Source organism: Fonsecaea monophora (assembly GCF_001642475.1).
Source record: "Fonsecaea monophora strain CBS 269.37 chromosome Unknown Scaff18, whole genome shotgun sequence".
NCBI classification, from domain to species: Eukaryota; Fungi; Ascomycota; class Eurotiomycetes; order Chaetothyriales; family Herpotrichiellaceae; genus Fonsecaea; species Fonsecaea monophora.
The window spans coordinates 33,056-52,404 of NW_019173949.1; the positions used below are offsets into that span (position 1 = coordinate 33,056).

The 19,349-nt window shown below is 51.7% G+C and overlaps 7 protein-coding genes across 7 annotated transcripts; 5 read left to right on the plus strand and 2 right to left on the minus strand.

Moving 5' to 3' along the window:
• Positions 1–103: 103 nt before the first annotated feature.
• AYO21_03550 (26S protease regulatory subunit 10B) lies at positions 104–1,386 on the plus strand (the record flags this gene model as incomplete). The annotated part of the gene is made up of 3 exons (XM_022653524.1): positions 104–320; positions 370–756; positions 809–1,386. The coding sequence occupies 3 exons, from the start codon at positions 104–106 to the stop codon at positions 1,384–1,386; spliced, it is 1,182 nt and encodes a 393-aa protein (XP_022514048.1).
• A 123-nt stretch (positions 1,387–1,509) lies between these two features.
• AYO21_03551 (hypothetical protein) lies at positions 1,510–1,902 on the minus strand (the record flags this gene model as incomplete). Its single annotated transcript, XM_022653525.1, has 1 exon — positions 1,510–1,902. The coding sequence occupies one exon, from the start codon at positions 1,900–1,902 to the stop codon at positions 1,510–1,512; it is 393 nt and encodes a 130-aa protein (XP_022514049.1).
• Positions 1,903–3,022: 1,120 nt separating this feature from the next.
• AYO21_03552 (hypothetical protein) lies at positions 3,023–4,589 on the plus strand (the record flags this gene model as incomplete). The annotated part of the gene is made up of 5 exons (XM_022653526.1): positions 3,023–3,210; positions 3,269–3,642; positions 3,698–3,930; positions 3,988–4,252; positions 4,309–4,589. The coding sequence occupies 5 exons, from the start codon at positions 3,023–3,025 to the stop codon at positions 4,587–4,589; spliced, it is 1,341 nt and encodes a 446-aa protein (XP_022514050.1).
• A 366-nt stretch (positions 4,590–4,955) lies between these two features.
• Positions 4,956–5,765, plus strand: AYO21_03553 (hypothetical protein; the record flags this gene model as incomplete). Its single annotated transcript, XM_022653527.1, has 1 exon — positions 4,956–5,765. The coding sequence occupies one exon, from the start codon at positions 4,956–4,958 to the stop codon at positions 5,763–5,765; it is 810 nt and encodes a 269-aa protein (XP_022514051.1).
• A 671-nt stretch (positions 5,766–6,436) lies between these two features.
• AYO21_03554 (hypothetical protein) lies at positions 6,437–7,135 on the minus strand (the record flags this gene model as incomplete). The annotated part of the gene is made up of 1 exon (XM_022653528.1): positions 6,437–7,135. The coding sequence occupies one exon, from the start codon at positions 7,133–7,135 to the stop codon at positions 6,437–6,439; it is 699 nt and encodes a 232-aa protein (XP_022514052.1).
• A 471-nt stretch (positions 7,136–7,606) lies between these two features.
• Positions 7,607–16,414, plus strand: AYO21_03555 (glutamine-fructose-6-phosphate transaminase (isomerizing); the record flags this gene model as incomplete). Its single annotated transcript, XM_022653529.1, has 9 exons — positions 7,607–7,669; positions 7,728–7,943; positions 7,999–8,102; positions 8,480–9,758; positions 14,060–14,088; positions 14,146–14,216; positions 14,273–14,504; positions 14,565–16,141; positions 16,194–16,414. 9 exons carry the CDS (start codon positions 7,607–7,609, stop codon positions 16,412–16,414), a joined length of 3,792 nt encoding a protein of 1,263 aa, XP_022514053.1.
• Positions 16,415–16,801: 387 nt separating this feature from the next.
• AYO21_03556 (hypothetical protein) lies at positions 16,802–19,107 on the plus strand (the record flags this gene model as incomplete). Its single annotated transcript, XM_022653530.1, has 2 exons — positions 16,802–17,074; positions 17,134–19,107. The coding sequence occupies 2 exons, from the start codon at positions 16,802–16,804 to the stop codon at positions 19,105–19,107; spliced, it is 2,247 nt and encodes a 748-aa protein (XP_022514054.1).
• Between the last annotated feature and the right edge of the window lie 242 nt (positions 19,108–19,349).

The window sequence follows — 19,349 nt, forward strand, 5'->3', positions numbered from 1 at the left end:
CGGGTTACTACACTCTTCCGCTCTCACCGTCGATCTCATACATAATCCCTCCCAACGGATTCCCAACACAGACCGGCGTACACTTGCCTCTCAAACAACCACGATGGACGGAGGCGGTGATCCAGAACGGCAGCAGGCCCTCGAACAGTATAAAAACAAACTTCTAGAGTCTCGAGAATGGGAAGCCAAGTTGAAAGCGCTGAGAATGGATATCAAGGGACTCCAGAAGGAGTTTGAAACAACAGAGGAGAACATCAAAGCACTGCAAAGTGTCGGACAAATCATCGGCGAAGTCCTGAAGCAGCTTGACGAGGAGCGATGTACGTTTGCCGAAACCGCAGTGTCATTGAAGATGTTAACATACTTTAGTCATTGTCAAGGCATCCTCAGGTCCCAGATATGTCGTCGGCTGCCGGTCCAAAGTCGATAAGTCGAAATTGAAACAAGGCACGCGAGTGGCACTCGACATGACCACCCTAACTATCATGAGAATGCTCCCCAGAGAAGTTGATCCCTTGGTCTACAACATGTCTTTGGAAGATCCAGGACAGGTCTCCTTCGCTGGTATTGGTGGTTTGAACGAACAGATCCGAGAACTGCGGGAGGTGATTGAGCTGCCGCTCAAGAATCCCGAGTTGTTCCTCCGAGTAGGTATCAAGCCTCCCAAAGGTGTTCTACTCTACGGGCCTCCCGGCACGGGAAAGACGCTGTTGGCGAGAGCAGTCGCAAGTAGTCTGGACACAAACTTCTTGAAGGGTGAGCCCCAAGTCGTCACAGGGATTCAAAATCCATGCTGACTTTACGGTAGTTGTGTCATCCGCTATTGTCGACAAGTACATCGGCGAGTCGGCGAGGTTGATCCGCGAGATGTTTGGTTACGCGAAAGAACACGAGCCTTGTATCATCTTCATGGACGAAATCGATGCCATCGGTGGGAGACGCTTCAGCGAAGGAACATCTGCCGACCGAGAAATTCAGAGGACGTTGATGGAGCTTTTGAACCAGCTCGATGGTTTCGATTACCTGGGAAAGACCAAGATTATCATGGCTACCAACAGACCGGACACCCTGGATCCCGCTTTGTTGCGAGCAGGGAGATTGGATCGGAAGATTGAGATTCCACTACCCAACGAGGTTGGGCGCTTAGAGATCTTGAAGATTCACGCTGCTGGCGTGGTGACGGAAGGAAATATCGACTTTGAAAGCGTGGTCAAGATGAGTGACGGTCTCAACGGCGCCGATTTGCGAAACGTCGTCACTGAAGCCGGGTTGTTCGCAATCAAGGATTACAGAGATGCTGTCAACCAGGACGACTTCAACAAAGCGGTGAGAAAAGTGGCTGAGTCGAAGAAACTCGAGGGCAAGTTGGAGTATCAGAAACTGTAAAATACGACCCGTCGGTTGGATCTACTGTACTGTTATGGCGCATAGCGAGACGACCCTTGGGGTTGACTCAAGAGTGGCAGCGCGCAATGATAGATGGCTGCGATGTCCGAGGGCGATTCCACGCTATGCCTGCATGAATCCCATGGCGACCCGCCACCATCTCTGGAGTCCTCTCGCCTCCATACATGTGGCCATTTCTTTGACCGTGGCGACTTCTTCCAGACTTCCCAGTCTTTCGTCGTCCTGTCGAGGGCCATCGCGTTGAAGCTCGGATGACATAGCATGAACTGGCGCAGCCAGGTGGTAGTCTTTGTATCTCAGGTCACGGACCGTGTCGACCCATTTCTGGACGTTGGATCGATCGTAGCCTTGGACATACATGACACCAGGGGTTCCCCCTGATCGAAGCAGAGCGTAGCATTGAAATTGTTTGGCGGCTGCTTTGAGCCTGGCGACCTTCTTCCTAGACGTGATATGGTGGGTTCGGATCAGGGCATGGTATGCTACACCTGGCATGCTTCAGCCACGTGTGGCCAGGGGAGATGGACAAGGAGTACCTCGTACAATAATATCTCCCGATACGAGATGGCGAGGTTTGTGATTCTAGAAGCGAAGCCGAGCAAAGCTTGGATGTTGAAAAATGGCAGTAATGGGCGCTGCCGGCAGAATGTCGGCTTATATCCGTCTATGCACTGTGGCACCTACAATCGACGTCTCACATCTTCATCTCCTCCTCGACATCAACGACCAAAATCGCAAGTTGAACCCTCGAGACATGGCCCCAAAATAGAGACCCCAAGCAACAGCCTCCGCTCCTCCCCTCCCGACTCTGCAGTGAGCAAAGACTCACCCTTGTAACCACGTGAAAGAGGCGGACTTCTGCGCACTCTGTCCACCCTCAGGCACCCTTGGGCAACCCGTTGAGCCGTGTCCTTTTGGCGCCGAGGCTTTCCCCCGCATTAAGGATCTTGCACTTGTGAAGCTCGATTGATCAAACTAAGATGGCGGCATTCGGCACAGACCACAATGAGCCTGTTTGGGGACGGGGGAGCAGATGAGAACAAACGCATTCCATGCCGAGTCGCAGTCTGAACATGTCCTGTTGCCAGCATCACCTCCTCCATGTTCAACTTTCGCTCACCTGTCCTGAACGTCGACGAGGGGAAAAGAGTGGTCAACTTTCTCCATCGACAGCGATGATTAGTTGCCGGCAATATGATGCCATAATTGCCGTCGGTGTCTCAACCAGCAGAAACGGATGCTAGCCTCGGTACATGCAATGCACTTCTCGATGCCAATGGACGATGGATGCCCATGGGGCTGTCGAAAGCCACGCCATTTGCGGATTTGACCATCCATGGATCTTTTCTACACACTAGCACCACCTCTTACAAATGCTCTATGCCTGCTGCCGGCTAAGCGGTTCCTTTGCCTTTATCCCAGTTGTTCTGCAATTTCGTCTTCTACTTTCCTCCTGCTTCTGTTGTGCGCCCTAAGAAGCCTGAGCATCGTGGTGTGGTATTCAAAGCCTGTCGTTATGGACCGCTGTTTTCAGTGAATCCCATTCTACTTGTATACAGACTTGTGGCGGTTCGACAGAGCTAAAGTTCGGACCAAGTCCCCATCTCTTGTCGTCATGTCAAACTCCCAACATGATACTTCGAAGACAATCAACGAGGCCATACCAATCGATGCTCCTCGCAGCAAAGAAGTTGCGATTGAGGCGACAGCCGTTGTTTCTTTGCCACCAGTAACCCTCCAAGATGGCGGACTTCGGGCATGGCTGCAAGTCATTGGATGTTTCCTTGTCTTCTTCAATGTCTGGTAAAGGGAATTGTTCCTTGTTGGGAGACAGATTGCTGAAATATGACCGTGGACTTAGGGGCTTCACCTTTGCATTCGGTCTCTTCCAAAATTATTACGAGACGTCCTTTTTGAAAACCAGCTCTGCGTCCGACATCTCTTGGATCGGAACGGTTGCATCCTACCTCTTGATCGTCATTGGCATCATCTCTGGACCATTGTTTGACCTCGGTCACTACCGCAGTATGCTTTTTGGAGGTGCTGCAATGTCGTGCTTGGGGATATTCATGTTGAGCTTGTCAAGCCAGTACTATCAGATCATATTGACCCAAGGTATCTGCACTGGTCTGGGCTGTGGTGTTCTCTTCATCCCCGGCATGGCACTTGTTAGCCGCTCATTCAAAACCCGGAGGGCAATTGCACTTGGTGTTGTGAGTTGTGGCGCTCCATTTGGTATGTGAAAGATTTGGTTGAATTCAACTGCAACTCTTACTGACTGGCGAAACAGGGGGCATCATTTACACTATCGTTTTTCAGCAGCTGATCGACTCCTTGGGTTTCGCTTGGACCGTCAGAGTCATAGGCTTTATCATGCTCGCGTCTTATCTTCTCGCCTTCCCACTCTTGCTTTGGGGCGCCACAAATTTCGGTGACATTAGTTCTGGCACCACGCGGAAACTCTTCGATAGAGCAGCTTTCAAAGATATCGGGTTCTGGTTTTATACCTGGGCAAACTTCTTTGTCAGTTATCCCTAGGCTAGAAAAGCTGTCTCCGTCGATCAAGGCTGACTGTCACAGTTGTTTACCGGCTATCTCGTCCCTTTTTTCTATATACCCAGCTATGCACAGTTTGTTCTGGGCACATCACGAGCCCTCGCGCTGTATTCTGTTGTAATTGCGCAAGGATCTTCGGTGGTGGGACGAATGATAGCATCGACTGCTGCGCTGCACATCGGCGTGATGATTCCTTGGTTGATATGCGGCTTCGTCTCCGCCATTCTTTGCCTCGCCTGGATAGGCATTCACAGCATAGGGGCGTTCTGCGCCTTCACCGCTCTCTACGGTAAGCTGTCCCAAGCCTTTGTTGCTATCACACTCGTGATATTGACTGGCATTCAGGCTTTTTCAGTGGCGCGCTCATTCCACTCCCACCTAGTATATTCCCTGTTGTCTGCCCTGATCCAAAGGTTTTGGGAGCCCGACTCGGTATGGCTCAAGCAATCGGCGCCACTGCCTCCCTCATCGGCAGCCCGATCGCCGGAGCGCTGGTTGGTGATGATGGACGCCATTATGTGGGACTACAACTCTTCAGCGGGCTTGTGATGATGGTCGGAACTTTGTTTCAGCTATGCCTTTGGTTCACCTTGGTCAAGAAGAGAGACTGCAAGCTCCTAATTTGATCCCACACGCCAGAAACAGACGGATAAGGGTTCAATATATGGACAGTCGCTGTGCGAGTCCAACGGTTGCTATCCGCCTCAACGTTCTTCGCGAAGCTTTATACCAGGGTGTCCAGTCACACGGCTTATCTTAAGATCGCGCGAACTTATTCGGACGCACGACATAAAGGCAATAGAGAGATCAACACTCGTGACCTCCAGCTGACATCCCATAAATAGCACCTCCGTCTTTCGGCCCCTGCACTCCACATGATCTTCCCCGGAGATCATGACCCCAATACGCCTCACAAAAGGCATGTATTCCCGCACAGCAAAGAAAGACAGGGATCTTCTTCCTTGTCAATCTTCGACAAACAGTCAACCACGATGCCTCTTGGGCTGGATGACGATGAACTCGAAGCCTTCATCGGCATATACAAATTGAGACCAAATTCAGAGACCAAGGACACACGTCCCCCACAACGGCAAAGACCCGGCAGAGATTCTTGCCTCTCATTGGCGACAGGGGCGTCGACTCGACATGATCTGTCGTGTGGTCGAGGAAGGGAGCAGGAAGAGAAAGAGTTACAGCATCTCAGTCCAGTCGAAGAAGAAAGATCCGACAGTCTCTTTAGTTCGCCTGTAACGGCCTCGCCCCGGACGAAAGCAACTATCCACAGTCCAAGGGAGGGCAAAGGCGACACCAAGCGCTACAGTTTTCTACACTGTTATGACGAAGCGCAACAGGAGCCTCGAAAACTGACCCACAGCGCTTCTCTCCCTCCTATCTCATCTCTCCAATGCCAGCCAACACCTGCAAGGAGTACTTTCTGGGGGCAGTTCAGTTGGGCGGGCGAATTCGAGAAGGAGCTGCGAGATATCGAAGTCCAACTCAACCGCAAGACCAAGGCGAGATCGGCTGCTAAGAAGTCTTCCCATGTTCGGAGTCAGTCGGCCACGTCATCAACGAGCTCATCGCAGTCTCAAATTCAGAAAGGGACCTTGACTTTTTGGAAAGTGAAGAAGGACGCGCATTTGCAAGGGACGACTTCGTCATCCACCAATACGGATGATGGCGTCGATGCTGCAGAACAATCTGCCCTCAGTGCCGCTGTTCCACCGAGACATACAAACACAGAAAAACGATCGTCGACTCGCTTCGATTGGTTAGTGAAGCATTCTGCAGGGTTGTGGTAGTGACACTATCGGCACAGCTAGTGGCGGCGGTGGTGCTAGTCCACATGATCAAGGACCTCGAGTTCGGGAGGGCGTTTCGAGGATATGAATATTTCGAAAATCCTGCCGAAATCCCTCGAGTGCTAAGGGCAACGGCAAGTGCAGCGTTAGCATTTTATGATGTGGTTCGAACTTTGAAGTGGTCGACGTTGGTTGTACTGAGAAATGAGAGAGGAAGAAGCCGTACCACACGAAGGTTACCACCTCGTAAGAACACAAGCATACATTGAGTTACTTGGGTGGGTTTCGGTCAGAATTGAATATCGAGATTCGAGTCTCGACCTGTATGGAAGAGCTATTTTTACAGGACCACAGGACCGCCGAGGGGGTATTCCACCGTCAAAGTACCTGGCGTGTGACGAGGGAGGTCTGATATACACAATATAAAGTTATCAGGGATCTGGGCGCGGCGACAGAATATTCGTGGAGTATACCGGCCAATATGTCCTTCGCCCTGGTGCACCATTTTGCTGCAATTGCACGTATGGCCGTGAATCCTTGATTCCAGTGAGGCGGGCTTTTGTTCGATGGCTGAGAAGAACGTCCACTCTGCTCCAGATAGATGTGCTGGTTCTGCTGAAAACCAAACACATACGACGAGCAGAGAGAGAAGCCCCCAACAATGACAGCGTCTACTTTGGATACTTCTTCCAACCTCGTCCGTGGCCCTTTTGTTTCCACTCTCTGATCAAGTCGGGCATGCCTTCCATTGCCTTGCGCCTCTTCTCCAACGTCGCCCCCATGTGTCTCTCCCACTTGTGACCCTTGACCTTTTGTCCCTCGCCGGTGCCCCTAATCCTCAATCCCCTCTCGAGCAACCGCGACTCCTTGAACGCTGAGGATTTCCGCCCAGGCGGAAGGAGCTCTTCTATGCCGAATTGCTGTGCGATTTTTACCAGATCTGCCTGCCGCCGCAGCCCGATCTTGGGGCCGGCCCATCGGCCAGTCACGAAGTTTTTGCGTGGCAGGAAGGGGTTCGGCGGGAATTTCTGCAGCGCACTGGATGTCGGTATCGAAGTCGGCGTGGGAGGAATTCCTTCCTTGGTGGTCTCCACTCTTAAAGACTCCGTCGTTGACGACTCTGTCTGTGAAGAGGATGCTGGTGCAGATACTGAGATGGGCTGGGCGAGGATGCTCGCGACGAGGCGCGAGGGTGGTGAAGAAGCAGAGACTTGGTTCTGTATTTCCGCAGCTCGGGCGACGGCTGCCTCCTTCGCTTCTCTCCGCGTCAACGGTATCGTGATACCTGTGAATTTGGCCGAGTACAACTGGGGAGGATAACGGGCGAAGAAGTTCTTCAGCCGGAGTGGCAGAGCACTGAGCTCCGCCATGGCAGCGATGCCGGGAGATCAGTGACAGGTCGAGTGGTAATCAATTGGACGGATCGTGATGAGGTGCCTTTGTCCGTCGTCTCTGCGAGAAGGCTGTGGTGTCGTCCTATATGGTCTGCCGAATCTTATCTAGGTGATCCAAGGAGCATCACCATGCTCGGGTGTGAGGGATTGAGCATTCACCTCTTGTAGAAAAAGTTGTCAGAGCGCGGATTTCAGGACAAAATGCGGCGCAGGCTTGGCAGACGGGAAGTTCATCTGCTGCTTCAGCCTCTTGCCCTTTTTTTCCCTCTCCACATGTTTCTTCTGTCCCCAACGTCCTCAGTATCCCTACGAGTATTATATGCTGCGGAATACTGTCTTCTGTATCCCTGCCACTCAAAGAATATTCCTGAAAATACTCGACGCACTTTCGTCGTCGCCTGCGCTGTCCGGACTGTCTCTCTTGGGCCGTAACTCAGCCTAGTCCCGATGGACGCCTACGGTGGAAACGATGAGGAGAGCGCCGAGTTGCGGAAGCTCTTGGCCGAGGTGGTAGGTTGATATCTAGGCGATGGCCATGTGCTCCTGGGCTGACGTCTGGCGCACGCAGAACGATGACTCGGACAACTTTGAGATCTGGGAGAAGCTCGTCCGCGCCGCCGAGGCCCTCGAGGGCGGAATCAATAGGAACTCGAGTTCGCAGGCGATCACGGCCGTCCGGAGCGTCTACGACCGCTTCCTCTTGAAGTTTCCTCTTTTCTTTGGCTATTGGAAGAAATACGCCGACCTGGAGTTCTCAATTGCCGGAACCGAAGCCGCCGACATGGTGAGGGAGTTTGTTGCCAACAGAAGAGAGACTTGCATGCTAAAAGGATGGACAGGTTTACGAACGTGGGATCGCCAGCGTCACCAATTCGGTGGATCTGTGGACAAACTACTGTTCATTCAAGACCGAGACAAGCCACGATTCCGATGGTATTCGAGAGTAAGTATGAAGCATGTGTTCCCTCTTGTCGAGAACCTAAACATAGCATGACACAACCTCGTTTGGCAGAAGGAGCTGGCGATGAAATCGATGATGATGGCCACCGCAGCTTTGGTGAGCTCATCGTCGCTGTCCCTCCCCTTCCGAGCTTGCTTCTCACTCATCACCAGTCAGGTGCTTTGATTTGATTTGCCCGAGAATTGGGCCTTTGCCCGCCCACCCTTTCTGCAGGACTATCTCAACCTTTGTTGCAAAAGAAATTGAAGGACTATTATCACGCGTACATTCCCCATCCTCCCATGTCTGCTTTCTCCCTCCCATTCTCCCAAGTCCCTCGCAAAGGTAGTGCACAATAATACTAACCAGCGGATGATCAGGCTCTTTGAGAGAGGAGCGGTTTGTGTCGGCCTCGACTTCCTCGCCCATCCCTTCTGGGATAAATATATTGAATTCGAAGAACGCATGGAAGGATTCGACCGAATCTTCGCCATCCTCGGCCGAATCATACACATACCGATGCATCAATACGCGAGATACTTTGAGAAGTACCGGCAGATGGCACAGTCGCGCCCGCTTTCAGCCATCGCTCCTCCCGGCACTCTCACGCAGCTGCAGATGGATATCGAGAACGAAGGTGCCGGCTACAAAGCCGGCCGAAGCCAGCCAGAGGTAGAGCGAGAGTTACGGACCCGGATTGATAACTATCACCTCGACATCTTCCGACGGACACAGAACGAGACTACGAAACGATGGACGTATGAATCGGAAATCAAGCGACCATATTTCCACGTGACGGATCTCGACGAAGCTCAACTGACTAATTGGCGCAAATATCTCGACTTTGAAGAATCAGAAGGTGATTACACCCGCACCCAGTTCCTCTATGAGCGCTGCTTGGTCACTTGTGCGCAGCACGACGAGTTCTGGTTAAGATACGCCCGGTGGATGTTGGCCCAGCCGGGCAAGGAAGAGGAAGTTCGAAACATCTATCAAAGAGCGTCTTGCTTCTATGTTCCGATTGCTTTGCCGACAACCAGACTTCAGTACGCCTATTTCGAAGAAATGTCCGGTCGCGTCGATGTGGCAAAGGACATACACGATGCGATCCTCTTTCAGTTACCAGGCCATGTCGAGACAATTGTCTCTCTGGCGAACATAAATCGTCGTCATTCAGGTCTGGCGGCCGCTGTTGCCGTGTACCAAAGTCACCTGGAGTCTCCGAGCGTCGAATCTGCAGCAAAAGCTGCCCTGGTGGCTGAATGGGCGAAACTCCTCTGGAAAGTTAAGGGCTCAACGGAAGAGGCTCGCCAGGTTTTCCAGACGAACCAACACTTGTACCTCGACAGCCCAGCTTTCTGGTCCAGCTACCTGCGTTTCGAAATTGAACAACCCACAAGTAGCGAGACAGAGCAACAGCATTACGAGCAGATTCGGCGGGTCGTGGACGAGATCCTCACCAAGAGCGCCCTACCAGAAGCCATCGTTCAAGAGCTCATCACGGCTTACATGAGGTATCTGCTTGAGCGGGGCACCAAAGATGCGGCCAAGGAATATATGAACCTCGATCGCGAGATCAATGGGCCAATGTCGGTCCAGAAGATGCCCAAGGCCAACCTGGAGACGGGCAAGACACTCGTTGGAGCTGTCAACGGACAGGTATGTTTTGCCTTTTTTACCGCATTTAATCCCAGACAACTCCGACATTCTTACTGACATCGCTCGACAGCCTCTCCCCATCCGATACCCCTGATCATGTTATGCGATGGACGGACGAAATCTGTCCCACCACACGCTGTGACAGTTTGACTACGAAGAAACGCCTCACTGACTCTCCCCATCATGTGGTTGTCCCTGGAAAGGCGGAGTTAAAAACAAAATAATCGGGTGGGGGAAAGTGCATAAACAACATTTCGTTATGTGGAGGATTTGCTGTGTTTTGGGACCTGGTCGGCTGAAATGATAACAACCGCTGCTCCCTTTGATCGGATCGTGAGCAGAGCAGAGAAAGGTTCGAAGTCCTTGTACACAAGATTCAAAGATTCAAATGTCGATAATTGCACTGAACTGAATGGAATGAATGCACCCTATCATCATCCTCCTCCTCTTTCCCCCCTTTGGACTTGAATTTCTGTCTCCTATTATTGTTACCTATGCGGTGGTCAGGGTTGACACTCTTTACACTCTCACAGACTCGGAGCGAGGCCGCTGCTCCTCACTTCCTGTGGAAAAAGGTTGTGTTTACATATCTCTGGGTGGCTAAGTCGGTCTTATACAGCAGGAGAGGCGGTCTCCTTTCACAGAGTCGTGTCACGATCAGGACACGGGTGAGTACAGTGTATCTTATTTTAGTGTCAACCTGATCTCAAGGACGAGCCATTTGATTTCTTTCTCCCACACAAAAACTCAACTCAAGTTTCATGTCGACCAAACTCTTGCAAACCTTACAGAAGTGCACCGACCACATGTCAATTCCAGACTTCCGCCATCATCCTTTGCTCTGAGGGTCACCACTCTCACACTTAGACACTTCTATAAGAAACTAATCGGCGAAGGAAGGTTCTGATGAGTTGTGGCACGGCCTCTGGTTGCCTGACCACTCATTGAGTGTCTGAGGGAAGTGACTCATCTGCTAGGCAGTCGGGTATAAAATGTCAGCACAAATCCCCGAAATGTTTCAAAGAAAGACATCACCGGCCGGTGGGATTTGGACCGAAACAATATACCTCTGAAGGATGATGGACTGACACGGGACACAATTGCTTGTTGACCCGTGTCTTTGACTTCAGCCACAGGTATAACACATATTTTCCTTTGCTCTGGGGAAAATCCTGAAAGAAAGAAAAAAAAAAGCTTTCAGCCTCCGATATCACAGTTGTCTTCTTCCTTGCCCAAGGCTCCGAGCGCTCTGAATATCTTCCTTGGCTGGTGGGATTTGAACTCTCCGGTCTGTGATTCGAAGAATGATGAACTCCAGCTCTTCAAAGACACATAGTGTCTATTGCAGCTTCTGACTTCGATCATATTTGGTGGCTCAAGCCTCTGGCAAGGAAGTTGGAGAAAGACGAGACATCCTGGGTAGCCAGCGAAGAGCAGGCCTGCTCTATTGGGATTCGACTGGGAGTGCTTGTCGGGAAGAAGAGAGGGAGAGAGGTACGAGATGCGAACAGATCTGCGGCACCACGACAACGTCTGAGGGCCAGAACGATGGAACCACGGCCCAAGAACACAGACAGGTCTCAAGCAGCATTCATTTGGGCAAGAGCATTCATATTCCAGCAACAGCAAGGAAGGGAGGAAGGGCTGTGGTATGTATGTATACACAATATACATGACAGGTACGTATATATCCATCCCAGTGTCCGAACGAACCTATATACATACATGGCATGTTGGTGAGTCTTCTGCTGCTGCCGCAGCTACTTCCGAGTAAATGCTTTACGAACAGGACACAATTACAGCGTCGAGGACATGAATAGTATCTGGTTGGACGGACGAAGCCGAGGCTGCTATGCTGGGTCATGCCGAGTCGTGGTTCGCCAACATCGACTCCAGCCTGATGCTGTACACCAATCGCTGTCCACCTCGAGGCTTGCACTACCAACCGATTCATGAATGCTCTAGGCATTGCTTGCAATGTCGACGACCACAGCCGTAATGGCAGGCTGTCAACCAATCTAGGTGAAAACCGATGGGGTGGGTCAGTTGGTTATCACTGTAACGCACAACGACATAATCTCTATGACCTGTTTGGGAATAATACCAAGCTCCGCCAAAGCCTTTATGCGAGCATACATAGGTACAAGTATATCACGCTTGTGATCCTCCTTCTCTAGCCCTCGATATCGCTCGGTGGCACTCACTAGGACGTATGCTGACGCGCAGAACGAACGGCCCGTGGTGGCTACAGCGGGGATTATTTCTCAGATTATTCTTTCTCACCAAACTCGATCCAGGGGCTTGAATTGTATCTGAATCTGCTCGTGCCGCTCCTCTATCGACGGGGGACTAGACTTGGTGGAGAAATGGGTGGGTGATGTGAGGTAAACCTTTATTAGCGAGTATCTTGTGCTCAGTATCATGCGCCAATCCTCCAAAGTGCTATTTCGGCAATTGGATTCACGATTTATCAAGGATCTTTCTTTTGTCCGGGGCCTCAAAACCCTCGTCCAGCAGGATCGCCACGAAAAAGCCCAGGTCGGGCCATTCGACCTTGCCTACACTCATGCTGATGGGAGGCAACAGTTGGACCCGAGGGCATTGCAGAGCGAGTGATAATGCCTTGGAATTGAGATTTTGAACTGCACACACAGACACATACACCTTGGACTTCCTTGCGCTTGTAGTAGAGAAGAACACAAGAACGAATGAATGACGTGATGAAGTGACACTCAACCCCTATTTCATCCGCTCGTGTTATTACAGCCTCTTCTCAACTCTTGGTATGCGGAGCTGGAACCAACTCTCAAACGGGAAAGTAGCCGATCCAAATGCCACGGGGGCCAGATTGTCTCAGCAAGCGACGAGGCGGGATGGGATGACGGCGTGCGACGTGACGAGATAAGTCTCACTCGTCAGCCTCCATATTTTTGGACTTCAGCCACTGGTGGAGCTCTTCCGAGGCTTGTTAAGAGGAGCAACCTCGCATAGACTCGGCTTAGAGGGTAACCTGTTCTGTCCATATCAGCTTGGAGAATAGAGTTAGACCCATTCAGTGTTGAGCACGTATACTCAGAGAGATAAAAGGCCAGATGGCAAAAGGATGAGTAATAAAACTTGCGGCAGGCTCGTCAGATGTACAAAGATAGAAGTCTGTACGAGACAACAGTGGCACAAGCAAGGGGTATTGACGCTATGGCGACAAGTGTTTCACCACCGAGGGACCCAAGACATGGGAATCTAGCTGCAAAGCTAGGTACTCGTATAGAGGAAACGAGGAGATTCTGGGGGCGGCGTGGGACACGACGAGTCGGATTGATTGAAAGCTTGGAGCTGGAGATGAAGAGACTAGAAAAGCTAGCTGCCTGCACAGCCTCCAAGGTACAATAATAATGAATGGACTTCTGATGGCATAATGTCAACTGTGCGTGCAAGGAGCAGGATGTTGTTGTTTGTTTGCTTGTAGCAATTGTCCCTGCCAAGGAGAATGCCTAGGCGGTTGCCCTGCCAGTGAGAATGTATGTATACCTGGGAAGTGGCCAGTGGGTGGCCGGTGGGCGGTAGGCGGTGGGCATATGTAGGCACTTACTGTGTAGTTACGACTGAGCACCACGCCCTCCCTACCAAAACCCGGGTCTTGCCCCCCCACCACCCCCTCCGGCGCCACTCGCGAGCTGCCAGTTGGATCGGGCTTACTGGAAAAGCACCTTCCAGGCTTCTCCCCTACCCAATGCCACCAAGTGGGGGCTAAAATGGTCTCGTCAACCCTTCCGAAAAAAACTGGGCCCCAGGCAAAGGACCCTGCGTGTGCGTGTTGCGCTCTTCGTATAGGGCCACATGCGGCTGGCGAGACAGCCGAGTTGAGTTTAGCGGTGACGCTGGTCGTCCTGGTGTTGCGCCTCTGATGCGCGTCCTGGTGTCCGAGACTTGCATGCACCGTTTGGTGCAGTCGAGGTTTGAATTTCAGCCCTGACCTGGATACCGCTGGTTGTCAGCAACGAAAAAGAATAATTTGGTGCTACAACTATTTTGCTGATTCCTTCCAGCTGAATCCCATTTCTCACTCACTCACTCTCACTTGCTCTCCTCCCTTGCTCTTCATATCATCCCCAAAACCCAGAACTTGCCCTCCTTGCCCGTGGCCTGCAATCCTGCCTTGACCGCCCCTCCTTTATTGTCTGCAACAAGTCTATCCTTTCCTTTGTCCGTCGACTGGACCACGACCCTATAACAAGGCTGGCTGAGCGTGCTTTGTGACCGTTCTCTTCTCTTCTCACCCCAATTGAGATCAATCTCTCCAGACACCCGCTGCACCAATCTTCAAGATGTGGTTTGTATTCCCGCCAACCATCCTGGGGCCTTGAGAATGAGCTGACGGAATATCAAGTGGCATCTTTGGCTACATCAACTATCTGGTCGAGAAGGACCGCAGGTTCATTCTAGACACCTTGCTCAATGGTGAGTTGTGCCCCGTACATTCCAACCACTCACCTTTCTAACATGGAATTGCTCAGGTCTGGCTCGTCTCGAGTACCGTGGCTACGACTCCGCCGGTCTAGCGGTCGATGGCGACAAGAAAAATGAGGTTTTTGCGTTTAAAGAGGTGGGAAAGGTGGCCAAACTCCGAGAGCTGGTTGAAAAGTCTGGCGTCGACATGACCAAAGTCTTTGACTCTCACTGCGGTATTGCTCACACCCGATGGGCCACCCACGGCCAGCCTTCCAGACTCAACTGTCATCCTCACAGGTCAGTTCAGGAACATTTTCATGTGCATGTGCGAGGCATCCCTCGCTAACCGTCTCACAGATCTGACCCCAAGTGGGAGTTTGCTGTCGTCCACAACGGCATCATCACAAACTACAAAGAGTTGAAGGCCTTGCTCGAGGGCAAGGGCTTCAAGTTCGAGACCGACACCGACACCGAGTGCATTGCGAAGCTTGCCAAATACCTCTATGACCAACACCCAGACATTGATTTCACCACGCTCGGAAAGGCTATCATCAAGGAGCTCCAGGGAGCTTTTGGCCTGCTCATGAAGTCCGTCCACTACCCCCACGAATGCATCGCCGCCCGAAAGGGTTCACCTTTGGTGGTGGGAGTGAAGACTGCCAAAAAGATGAAGGTGGACTTTGTGGACGTCGAGTACTCTGAAGATGGTGGTGCTCTGTCTGCTGAGATTGCAAACCACAATGTTGCAGTCAAGAAGTCTACAGCTGGACTCTTGGCCCCCAACGGCATGTTGGCTCCCCCTGACAAGTCGCTGCTCCACCGATCACAATCCCGGGCATTCTTGTCGGATGATGGTATGCCTCAACCAGCCGAGTTCTTCCTCTCGTCTGATGCTTCGGCCCTGGTCGAGCACACCAAGAAAGTTTTGTATCTTGAAGACGATGACATTGCCCACATCCACGATGGCCAGCTCAACATTCACAGATTGACCAAAGATGATGGTACCAGCAACGTGCGTGCTATCCAGACCATCGAGCTTGAACTTCAAGAGATCATGAAGGGCAAATTCGACCACTTCATGCAAAAGGAAATCTTTGAACAACCCGAATCTGTCGTCAACACCATGCGTGGTCGTTTGGATGTCGCAAACAGAACCGTCACTTTGGGAGGTCTCAGACAATACATGAGCACCATTCGAAGATGCAGAAGACTCATCTTCATCGCTTGCGGTACCAGCTACCATTCTTGTATGGCTGTCCGGGGTGCGTTTGAGGAGCTCACGGAAATCCCCATTTCTGTCGAGTTGGCTTCCGATTTCCTCGACAGACAGGCCCCAGTTTTCCGGGACGACACCTGCGTGTTTGTGTCACAGTCTGGCGAGACTGCCGATTCGCTCATGGCTCTGAGATACTGCTTGGAGCGAGGTGCTCTCACTGTGGGAATTGTCAACGTGGTCGGCTCGTCCATCTCCATGCTGACCCACTGCGGTGTCCACATCAACGCTGGACCTGAGATCGGTGTCGCCTCGACCAAGGCTTACACTTCTCAGTTCGTGGCCATGATCATGTTTGCTTTGTCCCTGAGTGAGGACCGCCTCTCCAAGGCTCAGCGCCGTCATGAAATCATTGATGGCCTGGCCAAGGTCAGCGAACAATTCCGCGAAATCCTCAAACTCAACGACTCGATCAAAGAAATGTGCGCCAAATTCCTGCAGAACCAGAAATCTCTCTTGCTCCTCGGCCGAGGCAGCCAATACTCAACAGCTTTGGAAGGTGCCCTGAAAATCAAGGAGATTTCATATCTCCACTGCGAAGCAGTCATGTCTGGAGAGCTCAAGCATGGTGTTTTGGCGCTTGTCGATGAGAATTTGCCCATCATTATGATCCTGACCAGAGATGACATCTTCCCCAAGTCACTGAACGCTTATCAACAAGGTAAGGACTGTCCCCGCTTCCATCCAGATGGTCATAGCTAATGATTTGACAGTGATCGCTCGTGGTGGACGACCTATTGTCATCTGCAACAAGGACGACCCAGAATTCCCCCCATCCAAGACGGAGCGCATTGAGGTGCCAAAGACGGTCGACTGCTTGCAAGGCTTGTTAAACGTCATCCCACTGCAACTGATTGCCTACTGGCTTGCGGTTGCTGAGGGACTGAACGTGGATTTCCCGCGCAACTTGGCCAAGTCTGTCACTGTCGAGTAAACTTGTTTTGCGGAGAGCCTGCAGCGTGTGCGCGTTCTGCTTATTGTGCTATGAGGGATTATCTCAGGGAATGATCTGGGAACACTACCAAAGGGAGAATGAGTACTTTGTAGAAAGTAAATGAGATACCGGTAGAGAAAGTACTTTAAGGAGTTTTTAGAACAAAATATTCCCTGACTTGCCCTCCTGTTCCTAGAGAGAAGATGTTGACATCAAGGGTGTATTTAGTCCTTGTAGTCTGTTGTTGTCATTGCCAGGCTGATTTGGAGAAAGTTGGAGAAGTTGCTTGACGAACTCGAAAGGCTGCATTTGGCAATTGAAGGACACATTACAATTCTGTGCCCCAAGTCTCTTTGGCACCTCCTCGAGCTCTTCATATGGAAAGCAATGTCATTAGATGAGTCAATTGTGGCCAAGTCGTTTCTGCAAACGGGTGAAGATGCATCGGCCAGTCGTCGGCTCACACGCGCTCCGGCCTCTCCCAGCACGCGACGTTCGTTCTCTGTCGCGCCTCACAATGTCTTCCTATTCTTAGTCGGGTTACGATTGGTCAATGCCTTGACGACAAGGACATTCTTCCAGCCAGACGAGTATTTCCAAGCCTTGGAGCCAGCATGGCAGTGGGCATTTGGAGGAAGAGCAGGAGCGTGGATAACATGGGTGCGATAAACCGACAAAAGGCATACAAACAGTGAAGGAAAGCTCATGATGGACAACAGGAGTGGAAGAACCATCTGCGATCAGCGATACACCCTGCAGTCTTCGGGCTATGCTACCAGCTTGCCGACACTGTTGCTGAGCGCTTGATGTTGCAAAGCCCTGTTCGCTCAGAGGTCCTGCTTGCTGCCCCAAAGACCTTACAGGCATTCTTCGCCGCGACAGCGGATTTCTATACCTGGAGACTTGCGTCCTACGTCTACGGGAAAGACTCGGCAGCAGCTCTAGCAACGTTGTTGTTAACTGTAGTCAGCCCGTGGCAATGGTTCTGTTCTACGCGGACATTCTCCAATTCGTTGGAAACAACTTTGACCGTCATCGCCTTGTACAATTGGCCCTGGCATTGGATGCTTCCACAAACTGGAAATCACGACGCCGCCAAGGCTCTGCTTGAGAACCACGGGATCCGCTCTCGAGACGAATCTGCGGCGGACAAGGGCTTGACAGACGAGTTGACCCGATTGCGAAGGGCGCTGTTCTGCGCTGCTGTGGCGACAATCCTCCGGCCCACGAATGTTCTTATATGGATGATCTTGACATTCACCACCTTCATTCGGGATTGGAACTCGATAGGCCCAAACTGGGCCGAGTGTATCCTGTTCGTGCGCGAAACAGTGCTCTGTGGGAGCATGGTTCTGGCCTCTTCGACCATACTTGATCGACTATTCTACGATGCTTGGGTTTTCCCACCGCTGAACTTCCTCCAGGTCAATGTTGTCCAGTCACTGGCAAGCTTCTACGGCAACAACGATTGGCACTATTATGTTTCCCAAGGGTATCCTCTTCTTCTAATGACGGCACTACCATTTACATTGACCGGACTGTTTCGAGCCTTGAGCTCAAACGATGCACATTTTGCACAGACACCTCCCGCTGGCCGCGGTGCTCTTCGCTCTCTCTCCATCATATGTCTTCTAGTCCCAGCGGCCTTCTCAGTCATCGCACACAAGGAAGTGCGCTTCATCTATCCCTTGCTTCCAGCTCTACATACTGTGACTGCCTTGCCTTTGGCGTCCTTCTTCCAGCCGTTGATAACCTCGTCTTGGTCGTCTCACATGACAAAGCGACTTGTCCTCCTCCTTATTCTGTCCCTAGATCTCACGGTATCATACTACACCACCCAGATCCACAATTCCGGAATTATCGACCTGACACACTACCTACGTCACGAGTTCGAGGCGGTCTATCTCGCCTCTCCCACACCCTCAAACATGACGGTTGGCATGTTCATGCCCTGTCACTCCACCCCATGGCGCTCACATTTACAATACCCCCCGACCTCAACCCACCCAGGCATCCGAGCTTGGGCTCTGACGTGTGAACCGCCACTCAATCTCAACGTGACCGAGAAATCAAGCTATTTGGACGAAGCAGACCAATTCTACGCCAACCCCTCTCTCTGGGTGAAGAAGTACATGTCACGCCACCCTCCACAACGCAAGGGCAACACTAGACCCAGCGGCTCAGTGGCAGGAATTCTCCCGGCCTCAAATATACAGGGTAAGATCGACACCATACCTTCCGATCTCCTGGAGAGAGAGCGGGCAGAACAGTTCTGGCTCACCGGCGGCCAAGGCCGAAAGCCATGGCCAGACTACCTCGTCTTCTTCGCCCAGCTAGAACCCTCTTTGCAAGTAATCCTCAGGGGGAGCGGATATGGCGAATGTGAGCGACTGTTCAATTCTCACTGGCACGACGATGGGAGGCGGCAGGGCGATGTGGTTGTGTGGTGCCTCGATCCTGCAAGACAGCGGGAACAGAACCAGAAGACAACCCTGGGAATCGAGACCAAGTCTAGTATCGACATGGACGAAGTCGAAGACGCAATCCACGACCCGTACGCGTTGGGAGATACAGGAAAGACGGGGCAAAAGGTCCTCGGCGGCGGCGACGGCGCTGCGAAGGGAAAAAATAAAGAGCCGTTCAGGAGGGTGGTCGAGAAGCCCTTTTGGAAAGTCAGAGGGCCAGAAGACTGATTTTTGCCGCTCCGTCATTGAATGTGGACTGTCAAAGTAAAACCATAAACGATAGATGAATGGTACCCATACCAGACAAATCTCCAGGCGCCTCCCTCATCCTCTTCCTCCTTTCCCTTTTCGTGGAGAATGATTGAATACCTCACAAGTCCCTCCTGTCTGCGGCCGCTTTAACTTGTCACGTGATGATAATCCACGTGAGGTGTCGTGGGAGCCTTTGGGAGCCGCGGAGCCTCAATTCG